Below are 11921 nucleotides of genomic sequence, written 5' to 3' on the forward strand. Positions count from 1 at the left end.
GGACGCATTAAAGAGATCACGAGGTTTCAAGCGGGCATGGTTGCAGGAGCTCGTGCGTTGGGTGCTTCCATATCGGAAACGGCACGTCTTCTCGGTTTTGCTCACGGCCCACAAAGAATGGTTTCCAACGGGTCGAACCACCTTCAGTCGACAAAACTGAAGGTGGATTATGCAAGGTGGGTGCTCGTGGTGAGCAAATGGTGCAGAGAGTTGTACTGGTTCTCCTGCAGATCACTGTGCAACAGTTGACATCGCAATACAATATGGAGAATGCAAGGACAATGTCCCAAATGACGATGAGTCGCACACTCAGACTTATGGGGTTCCACAGCAGACGACCCAAGTGACACCCTCTCCTCACCGATAGCGAATGCTGTGCTGTTACGTGGTTGGACACTAGAGAACTGGAAACGAGTGTGCTCGTCAGATGAGTCCGTCGGCGTGCAACACCCCAATGGATGCCCTTGCGTGTGGCGCAAGCAACACAAATCCATAGTGGATTTGTGTTGATGTCCACATGGTGTCCACTATCCAGGCAGGTGCGTGTGATTGCTTAATATGGAGCACGTTTGGGGCACGTTATTGATGTCCATCGTGCATGATGTCCACTATCCAGGCAGGTGGGTGTGATTGCTTAATATGGGGCACGTTTGGCTGGGAAGAACTAGGACCCCTGGTGCGTATAGACCAACGTTTCACTGGTGAGGTCTACTGGCAGCTGTTAGGAGACCATGTGCCCCCTGCCATACTGCATTTTCCCTGACAGAAACGGGATCTTCCAAGACGATAATGCGTCTAAGATCCTGATCATGTCATCGGGCCAGCACTGTGCACGAGTGGTTCGAGGAACACAGCGAAAATATCATCCATCTTAATTGGCCTCCAAATTCTCCTGACCTCAATCCAACACCCGTGGAATGTTTGGAACTGGAAGTGAGGCAACTATCATCCATTCTGACAAGGAAAAGCCACGCAGGCAGCATAGCTGCAAATCTCGGGTACTCGGGCAAATCTCAATTATCCTGTGTCCGTACTTAAAATGCTATATATACATGCCCATCTTCATCCCTTTTATTTTCAACTTTTAGAACCCTAGAAGGAACTGAATTGATGTACCAAAAATTAGAACAGAAGATTGCACCTGTTAAAAGTTTAGTTGCAATGATCCTTATAATATTAGTCTTGGTAGATTAAATTATGTAGCATTTCATTAGTTTACATTTGTGTGTGTAATGAGAGGGATCCAGCACAGGGGAAAACCAATCGGCCTTAGTTATCTGCCACATAATGTCGGAAAACGTTCTGAAATAATATACATCATACCAAAAGAACAAAAAACAAATGAACGAGGGCGGCTGAACTTATCTTTCATCTTTTGCAAAGCTTTCCGCTTTTTTAAAATGTAGCAGTGAACTGAATTTCAGTTCAATCTATTCAAAGCCAGGGCACTAGATATTTTAAAGAATCGTAACATGAGCAAAAGTTGATTTTTTCCCTTATGTCCTTCCTGATAATCTCTTTATGAAGAGTTCTCGCAGTAGTACAGTGGTTATAATCATCGTCGTCCCCACACTGTGTGGAAAGGTCTAAATTCAATTTCCATCAATGACACGAGCAACTTTTATGGGCCTTTTACACACAGTGGTTGAGTCAGTTGGCCTCAGGCGAGAATAATAAGTTTTTTTTCTCCCATTAGTCCAATTTTTTTCATCCAGCAAAACAGGCAAACAGACCAGAGAACACTCACCATTTACGAACATATGTGGATGAGTTTATTCTCTTGGATAACACTAACACAAATCTCTTTATGAAGATTAAACCGACTGAAACCAAAACATTTAGGCTCCTTCCTTCTAATGAGCTTTGCAACTCTCTTGAATAACTTTGAAGAAATGTATCCAAGAATCACAATAACTTATTTTGATTAATCCAACTTGTAGAATTCATTTCGCTCGCAAGAAACCGATAGTAATCTTCAGCAGACACTCCTTCAGTCAGCCAGTGAGGTAATGCCAAAAGTAATGGAAATGTAATACCTTGGGCGTAAAAAAAAAACTGGATATCATTCTGATCTTTTCGGAAACCCAGGATATTCAATACTATGTTTAGGTTTTTTGTTAAGTGTAGCAAAGCAATCCACCAAGATCGGGTAGAATCATATTCCCTGTGACGGTTTGGGGGAAATTGAAGTGAGGAGTTCGCTTCGGAATTGTATTCAGTCGGTGAACTGCTCACATTGAAATTTCTCAAGGTTTGGTGTTGCCAAAACAAAGACACTTGTAACGAAAATATACATCTGCATTCCCAATACGAATTTTAAATTCTGATGGAAATAATCGAATATATATAAAGAGTAATACAGGTAGGAAGTAAAAAATAATATGCAGTTGTAATTAAACTGAACGGATAACTTTACAGAACGTAAAACTGTACTTTTATTAAGTATTCTATGAGTATAAAGTTTTTATCGTAGTAATTAAATGATAAGGAGATAACTATATTTCCTTTTCACTTCTCTTAATTACAGAAAACGAACAAAAGTTTATTTAATTTCTGGAAAAAAATCGAACGCATTGCATTACATTCACTAACTTGATTGTATGAATACTTTCCATTCTACTATCTTAAAAACATTACACAAGTTAAATAGCTTAAGGTATATTTAATCCAATGAGTGCTCTTTGTGGTGTTTTTCATGAACGATGATAACGGATTACGAGTTTAAAGAAATTTAAATATGAAGAGGTGGGTCAAAATGTTTCGAGATTTTAACCATCTACATGTAAATCTAAATTAAGCGTCGTCAAGGGTATAAATTTTAGGGATTGGTACTAATGTTTGTATTGGACATTAGAACAACTTGGGCGCACGTGGCTAGCATAGCTGGTATAATCAGCATCCTCCCCAAAACGGCTGGAAAGGGCTCGGGCTTGAATCTCGTCAATAAGGCAAGATATTTTTATGGGTCTTTTTCACAAATTGCTGAGTCAGCCGGTCTGAGAGATGATAGCCTGGCTTTTTGTCCCAGAAATCCGAATTTTGCATCCAGAAAGCAGAAAATTGAACGTAAAACACATGCAGTTTACTGACGGCACATTATATATACGGCACAATATACACTGGTGTTCAAAGAAAGTGCATCACATGGAATTTCACATTTCTAACCCTTTTTCGCGATGGTATGTTACATTAATGACTAGCATCACAAATAGAAATACAAACAAAAGATATTTATTAATAGTTTTAATAGTTAAGGCAAAGCTAAGTAATATTTGACAGGTGCTCTCAAAATATTCCAAAATGAGCATTTGCAACCTTACAACAGTTTTGGTAAACACGACAATTACGGATGAAATGTTATCAGACGCCCTCAATTTGCTTCAGTTTATCATTTTAAATGGAAAACAAAAAACAAAATGAAAAGTTCACCAAGTGCAAACTAATATTTAGTTGAACTGCTTCTGTCCCTGATGATTTCAGCTGGTAGTTCGTGGTTCCGAACACGAATTATGAAGTTCACCAAGGGTCTTTGGTTTCTTTCTGGCAACTGCAGATTCCGCACGATGCCAACAGTTCTCTATAGGATTCAGGTCCGGCCAGGCTGTTTCCTGGCTAGCTAAGAGTTGTAATGGACCGTTCTTCCAACCATTTTTTCACCTGTAACAAATGTAAACACATTACTGTCGAACCTCTAATGCAGAAATGAAGCTAAAGTAACTACAGAAGTGCCTACTTACACTATTCGCCCAATGACAAGGAGCAGAGTCGTCCTGAAAGATGCAATTACTTTGCAGGTTGAAATGGTTTCTAATGGTTGGCAGCAATTTTCCTTCCAATATAGTCAGGTATCCATTGGCATTTACGGAACCTTTTATAAACTGCAGGTGATACTAAATGCACCCCCATATCATTTGGATGGTAGGGAATTTCACTGTAGACACCATACAGCCTGGATGGTATTCTTCACCACATCTACGGTGAATCATTTGTCTCCCATCAGAGCCATGGAGGTTGAATTTCTTCTCATCCGAGAAAATAACTGACTTCCACTGCTCGGGGTTCCCTTTGACATGCTCCTTACACCAAATTAATCGGGCCTTTTTCATTTTTTTGTGTGAGGAGCGGCTTCTTAGGACGACGAGCTACAAGTCCATTTTTGAAGAGTCGTCTTCTGACTGTTACTGCACTTGCTACCACTCCTGTATGTTCTTCCCGTTCTCTTTTCAGCTCAGACAAAGAAGCTTACGGTTTTTAAGGCATAAGCGCTTCAAAACGCGGTCCTGTTTTGGCGTAGAGACTCGTTTGCGTGTGGTTCCTTTTTCCCTAACAGCCGAACCAGTATTCTTGAGTTTGGAAAGAAATCTACTGACTGTCGACTGATTACAAGACACTCTATAAGCAATATGACGGGAAGAACATTTTTTCTCACTCTTTCTTCGTGGCGTCAACTGCACGTAACTAGCCATCCTGACCCATGCAAGGAATGACTGCAACTCTTGCATAGCGTGCTTATATAGCTGAAAGTAACAGCTGATGCAATATTACGTCATCACCTACGCGTGTCAATCTTATCTGATGCAATCTGTAAGAAACATTGACACATACTTACGTTATTCGGACGACATTTACAATTTTAAGGGGTGATGCACTTTCTTTGAACACCAGTGTAGTTTAAGTTGCTGATGCGCCTAAACCCCTACAACAAACAAACAGAACATACTAGCTGTGTTGTATACGCGGGGAGTAATTCTCATCAGAACACAATATAGTATTCACAGTGACTAGTTTGTCCAAACTGGTACAACACAGTGTTATTCAGAATTTTACAGCAGAACGCGTCTCTCCAGAAGTAATTAGTATCAGTATAACCATAGAGAAAGAAAACCAAAGGTTTTTGCTGCACGGCCCAAAAAATATATACATTTGTATATATGAAAAGTAGATATGAAAACTCAAATTATGTGCTTCCGTCCTTGTAGTTAACAATTCAGTTGACCTTTAAATTTCTTCAAACTGGCATCCTCAACTAGCCAACTAGCTGCGAAGGGATCAATGACTCGTTGGTTGATAGAAAAAATGTTCCACAATCTAGTCTTCCAACCTCCCCAGTAATTTGAATTTATGGCACATAGTTCTGGAATTATTTAAACGCTGAAAATTCTGCCTTATTTATTTTAATAACTCATCAAAGAGCCTTACAATCTTCAGTCAGGTGCCCTGTTACTAAGTTCTATAGCCTACATAATCGAAGTCTTTCCTCGTACAGTCCCCCTTTTGCCGATTTCATCATGCGAGTTGCCCTAGTTTGGATCCTTTCAATGAGCTGAACGTCTTTTTTTTTTTCAGACGAGATCTCCATACTTGGACACAGTATTCAAAATGCGATCTTACGTTGCCTTATACAGTGGGATTACGACCTCCTTATCTCTATAGGATAATGTTCGATAAATCATCGATAGGACAACATGGGCTTTGCTGGCCGCCTGTTTATCCTGCTCAGAAAACTTCATATCTGCTCGTATCGTTAGTCCCAGATTCCTTGCTTCTTCCACTTTTATTAATTCAGCGCCACAAGTGTATAAGTTAATTTGGGATTGCTATTCTCCAAGTGTAAGACCTTGCACTTTGCTGTATAAAAACACAGAACCGCTTTTCTGACCATTCTTGAAACCAGTTCAAGTCATCCTGAAGAAGCGCTGGTTGGCATTGATCATTAACGACTCTACCAATCTTTACCTCTTCTGCAAATTTTAACATCATGCCCTTTATCTCTTCGTCGATGTCGTTTATGAAAATCAGAAATAACTGTCGTCCAAGAATCGATCCTTGAGAGACCCCACTTCTAAGGTCCCACCAATCTGAAAAATATCCATTAATCACAACACTCTGCCTTCTGCCGACTACTGGAAATTCTATGATGGATCGCAAAGTAGATGCAGGGCACTTTGCAATCTATCTTAGAATCTTAGAATCCCAACGTGTTCCAGCATGTAATCTCTCATGAGAGACAGTCAAATGCCTTGCTAAAATCCAAATAGGCCTCCGTAGCCGAGTGGGCAAGAGCGGGAGTGCAGTAGCACACGCTCTTTGAGTAGACAGGGGTTCAAGCCCCTGACTGCTGAATACGGCCGATCTGCCAACCCGCACTGGACCAGCGTGGCAGATTATGGTCCATTTCCCTCAGCATGAATTGTTGAGGAGGCTTCCATCCTGCAGTGGGTTGATAATGGCTGCACTTTACTTTTTTTTTTTTACTGCATTCAGCTCAATAAGTAACTGTGTCAAAATAGCTTCCCAGGTTAGCTAAACATGTTTTCCCTTAACAAATGGGTTCGAGCCCGTGACCACCAACGGAGGATGCGGAAAGGTCAGGGAATGACCACCGCATATCCCCGGAGCAATATGGCCTTAGTTGCTAATCCTCCTAAAAACCAAATAACAAACAACAACAACCCTTAACAAATCATGTTGTGTGTCCTTCAGAATGCTATTTTTATCTAAATATACCTGGACTGCCCTCATAATCATTGCTTAGAAGATTTTCCCTTGAAGTCAGACTAACCGGTCTATAACCGGTTAGTCTGACTTTAATCACCAGCGTATGGGATAGGTGTAAATCGACAACTGTATGCCACGCCCAAAATCGATACTGTAAAGGAAAAAAAAAACTTTGGTGGATGACCTTCGTTTAGGACAAACGAAAGTCATATAGTGAGGTGGATTTGGATTTGTGTGCCAATCATGAGTCCGTTTAAATCATCCATAAATGGAAGAAAGGCTCTTCAGTTGTCTATATACATGACATCTAACTGAAATCCTAAATTTAGTGAAAGAAAACACTATGGCATGCAAACGTTTTTGTAATAATCGAACGAGGCGTTGTCAAACCATAGTGCAGGTTTACCACGGATGAATTGATCTAGTCCTGTGAACGTGAATTATTCATTCATTTGTTTATTCGATGAATAATGCAGTCTACTTGAATAAAAGCAATGCTTGCTAACCGAGGAGGGAAAAAAAAGCTATCTGTAATTCATATGAGTTCCTCTCGACAGTTTTGCTTCGAGATATAAACAGGCTTGTTTTTCTGACATCTCTGACAGAATCGATCTTTGATTAACTAATTCTAAAAAGAAGAAGAAGAAAATGTGATAACGCTGGTTTTCGAATATAAAAAAAGAATAAGAAAACTGAAGAAACAAAGACGTGAAAATGGAAGGAGATAAAGAAAGATATATGAAGAGACAGGAAACAAAAGTTTCTCTGTTTGCTGTAGTTCTGTTCTATGGCGAATACAAAGAACAGTTCTACAGTATTGTTCTACAGATCTGTTCAGTCACTTGTAACTGACAAAAGAATCTTTATATGCAGTAAAATTCCGTTCAAACGAGATCCTGCTGCAATTGTCTAATATATAGGTCCATTATTTTACTCGGAAACGGTATTCGTTGGACCGGGATTTCACCATACTCTTGAAAAACCACAACCGCGTCTTGAACATTTGGATCAGTGCCAAAGTTCTGTTAAATCTATGAAGTAGATAACTTCGGTCTGATACAATATTCAAACTAGTACATTGACAGAACGACATAAATCATTCCGCTTCCTAAGCAATTGGATGATTTTGTGAACGCTGTAAAGGATAAATTACTGATAATTTTATAGCCGTACCACATGGCACAGTTCCAAGATTGGTTAACCAGTCACACAAAAATCGCCTTATCATTAAGGTGCTTTAAGAAAATCCACTTTTTCATGGAAACGTTCAATGCATAGTTAAGTAAACTAGGCAATAAAGAGGAGATAAAAAGCTATGAATTATTAAGATAGGGCTATAAAACCATTCTAGTATGTACTAACTCAAGGAACTTCTGATTTGTAAACTGTTGGAAATTGGCGACGACTGTGCCTTGGCATGTACGCATGCGTCTTACGAATTTCTTAAAATAACTGCAATAGTAACTCTTTGGAATTCGGCTAGATGCACAATGCATCTGGTTGAATCTTTGGACATCTAAAAACTAAAAAATTTACCATCTTTTTGTTTTGGTTTCCTCCCGAAATTAATAATAAAAAATTTTCTATGGTGTGTTGTCTGTTTGGTTTTATTTTTAACGTTGCAGCTAGTTTTGCCGGATGAAAAACTCACGCAACCATTTTCCGTGACTGACTAACTCGAATACGATATGAATAAAAGTCCATTAAAAATTCCTCGATGGAATATAGTTGGAATATAAACCATACCTTACCTGCATGATATTAAAGAACAACAATTATGATCGCTCTGCTAACCACATTGTCCTTCAGGTTGGAAAGAGGAAATGAACGATCTTTTGTCAAAGGTCGGTACTGCGCCCCTCTGAGGTCTGTGCCCTAGGTGGCTGCTTAGTTCGCTTACTGATAGCACCGTCCCTGGATACAGCGAGTATTAAATGCCATGTATTACTGGGAAGAGGTTAATCACGTGGACACCAGCGATGTACTTATTATTGATAGCTCCCAGTTGGTTCCAGAGAAGGTAGCTGGATTGATTTCATATTCTTAATATGAATTGCAATGTTTATGGAGACGTTACCTTCATTATACGTAAGGGTCAAGTATGGTTTCTGATTGAGATCAGTTTCGGTAATTATCGAAATTTGATGGAAACATCCTCGAGTTAGAAGCAAAATTGGCCAAAGATTCAGTACTATCGTCGTTACAGTGTGTATACTCTCTGTAAATTGCGCGGGTTCAGTGGTGGATTTTCTGTTTGCTAGATGAAAACCCCAATTTTCCGGGAGAAAAAAGCATGCTACCCTCACCTGAGACCGAATAACTCGGCCATGTTGTGAAAAAGGCACGGGATTCCAACTCTTTTCCACTTGGTGTGGGGAGGACGGCGATTCTACTAACTGTGCTACTCACGAGGGCGTGAGATTCTACCTCGTTCACCACAATCTTCTGACTGGACTCTGATCACCATATATTCAAATCCTTTCAGCAAGTTTTGAATAAAAAGAGGTACGTACAGTAACTTGATGCAAACAAAACTGACTTTAAATTGTTTTTCGCTTCGAATTCTACTGTCAGAGCATCCAACGTCCGGTGAAAAGATGGTAGCTAATGAGAGAATAGAGTAAAACTGTGTTCTTGAATGAATATCATCTAGATTTTATTGTTTTAATAACAGTAAGAGGAAATGAAAAAAAAAGCGACATTATTTCTTTCCAAGAGATAATAATAACCCTAATATGTTCAGAGATATATTACAGTACTGTATTTTATTTGAGAAACAGATTTCTCTGTAATCGAAGAAAAAGTCTTTCAGGTAAATGGAAAAAAAGTGATATAATCTAGCGACCTTAAGTGTGGATATTGATACTCTCGAGACGTCGTTGCATTTCTATGTAGGCAGCAAGATTCAGAAATGAAAAATCTATTCATAAAGATGGGAAAACAAATACTTCGTGTGTGCGTGTCGGTTAAAGATAATCCCATAAAGAAAATCAATCTCCCAAATTGTTTCTGCTTCTTTGGCTATGAACAACGTTTATGGATAATGTGAGCCGAAGATGGGGAGGGGGTGGGTTAGTGGCTATGTAATATCGGTGTGGAGAAGAAAATGAAAGAACTTATTAAAGTACAGGGAATTCGCATCAAACCCAGATACGCTTGCTTGCCCTTTCGAAAATCTAATTTCCCAGGGAGGCCATTACACCTGGTTTTAAAGAAATTGACTTGTGCTCTCTGTCTCGAAAAGGAATATCTTACACATCCAAACACGATAACGTTATGTGCAGCTTCACTTGCAATTCCAGAGGTAAAAATTATCTTATTTGAAACATTTTTTACCTGAAACTATACTGGAAATTCTAATTCATTTTCCTCTGTTTTTCTCAAGGTGCATTCAAGGTATCTAATTTCCACCACCTTTTACTATTTCTTAATTTCTATTTTTATAAAACCATCGGATCTCCTCCCCATCCCTAAAAGCTTCATCACCTAATTGACAACTCCAATCAAACTACTGTTAAAAAGTTCCTAAATACCCCTGTCTGTGGTCCTGGGGTATTCAGTATTCATTTCAGCGTGCAATCCAATTGCTTGCTTGCGTTTGGGTCAAATTACTTTATATAATGCTCTGATTACTCTAGAATGTTATGTACTACTCAGTAACCGAATCTATATTGTATTAAACGTGTCACGTACTGTTCTGTATAAATATTTGATTTTACGTCTGTCAAATTAATCTTAAATAGTTTATTTATTTTATTTTATTTAAGTTTCGCTATACTGGAGCTAGTTTCAATCCCGCCCGGTCCTTGGGTCCTGCGGTAGTGACGAATTCGTGGAAATATCACTGGGTAAGTATACAATAATGCTCTATTCCTGGTAATGTATTTAAATGCTAAGATACTTTTCGTCTTGATATTTTAATGAACCAAATTCCCCCTCTCCCCCGGATACTCAAAATAAAAGGATAAGCATACACTTCGCTTTACTGTACATTGTGGGTTGCAAGGTAGAGCTGTGTAATTTTATTCAAATTCATGCAGATTGCTTCATATAACAGTTTCTTCTTTGCAGGTGTACTGGGTTGCCCCTGTTCTTGGAGGTATTATAGGAGGCTTCACGTACGACTATACCCAAGATTCCTCACATTCTTCACAAACCTTGAAACGCTCATTCAGAAGGAAGTTAGGAAGAGAAATCAACCGCGACCACAGCGCCCTCAGTAACAATGAAACTGAACTGACAGGAACCTCCAATGACTACAGGGTGTAAAAGTACATTTAAAATGCTCTGAATGTTGGGGGAAAAAACTTGGATCATCAAGGTGTGCTGTATGCTACCGTTATGAGTGTGCCAACTGTGTATTGCTGTGTTTCTCATCACACGAAGACCGCTGACATTGGACATTTGAGAAATTTTCAAAAGGGTCGTATTGTTTTAGATCATTGGTATATTGCATGGGTGTTCTTGATGTCAGCAGTCTAATTTGTTGAAATATTTAAATGCTATATAATGTACAAAGTGAATAAATATTTTACATTTCACATACCGTATTTCCATACGCAACGTTTTAAAAGAATAAATAAGAGGACCCCCCCCCCCTTCTTATTTAGTGTTTTCTCATTTGAGACCCTCTATATGGATCACACAAGACCCAGTTGTGAAAAATGCCATTTCTGGCCACTAGATACGTGCTACGTGTTTTTTAATGCTCGTCTTGTACCACTTGTTTACGTTTGTGTCATTTATTTTTCTAACTGATATGAGTTTATATTTATTTATTTATGTCTCCAGTTTATACAGAAAACAACATAATTGCAGTGGAAGAGCACTCCAGGCCACATAATCCATATGACAACTGCCAGCGAGAGCCGAAAGCCGTGTCTCAGAGTTTTAGGCATCTTTATTGGGATACCTAAATACATACTCAAGGCTACGTTTGATAAGATCTTTCTGTTCTGGTGAACTGAAAACTGGTTTGTCTGCAGATCACCTACAAGTCTCTCCACTTTCAGATTGCCCGACCACAAGACGTATTATTGCCGTGAAACGTAGCTTAGTCATTAAAAGTACCTATCGGGGTTTCTCAATAGAGATTTTTAATCCTATTTTTGACGTGGCATAACAGTATTTTATTATTATTAATTTTAATCTTGTGGATATTTAATAATGTGGATATTTAGTGGAAAGTAAAAAGGTTTTTATACACTTTAAAAATTTCTCTTTGCTATCTATTTTTTTTATCAATTCGAAATATATTTAAATATTGTATTTTTCAGGGCTGCCATATAGTTTTCTTCTAGAATACAATGAAGAAAACATAAAAAGGGTATTGAGAGAGAGAGCAGCCTAATTATCTCTTAGATGGTGTCATCGTGTAACTGCAGAGTAATGTCACATTCAAGTCCTCCAGGCCACCTACTGGA

The 11921-nt window shown here is 38.9% G+C and overlaps 1 protein-coding gene across 1 annotated transcript in view; it reads left to right on the forward strand.

Annotated features, from left to right (window-relative positions):
* LOC150089888 (aquaporin-1-like) overlaps nucleotides 1-10948 on the forward strand; it is a 40049-nt gene extending 29101 nt beyond the window's left edge. Inside the window, exons 2-3 of the mRNA XM_090368889.1 lie at nucleotides 10266-10346; nucleotides 10570-10948. Coding sequence (XP_090225015.1) covers nucleotides 10266-10346; nucleotides 10570-10767 — 279 coding nt within the window. The 3' untranslated portion in view covers nucleotides 10768-10948. The remainder of the gene's footprint in view (nucleotides 1-10265; nucleotides 10347-10569) is intronic.
* Nucleotides 10949-11921: the final 973 nt, after the last annotated feature.

This window comes from Mastigoproctus giganteus, chromosome 2 (genome assembly GCF_048544385.1).
Source record: "Mastigoproctus giganteus isolate SK-2022 chromosome 2, ASM4854438v1, whole genome shotgun sequence".
NCBI lineage: Eukaryota > Metazoa > Arthropoda > Arachnida > Uropygi > Thelyphonidae > Mastigoproctus > Mastigoproctus giganteus.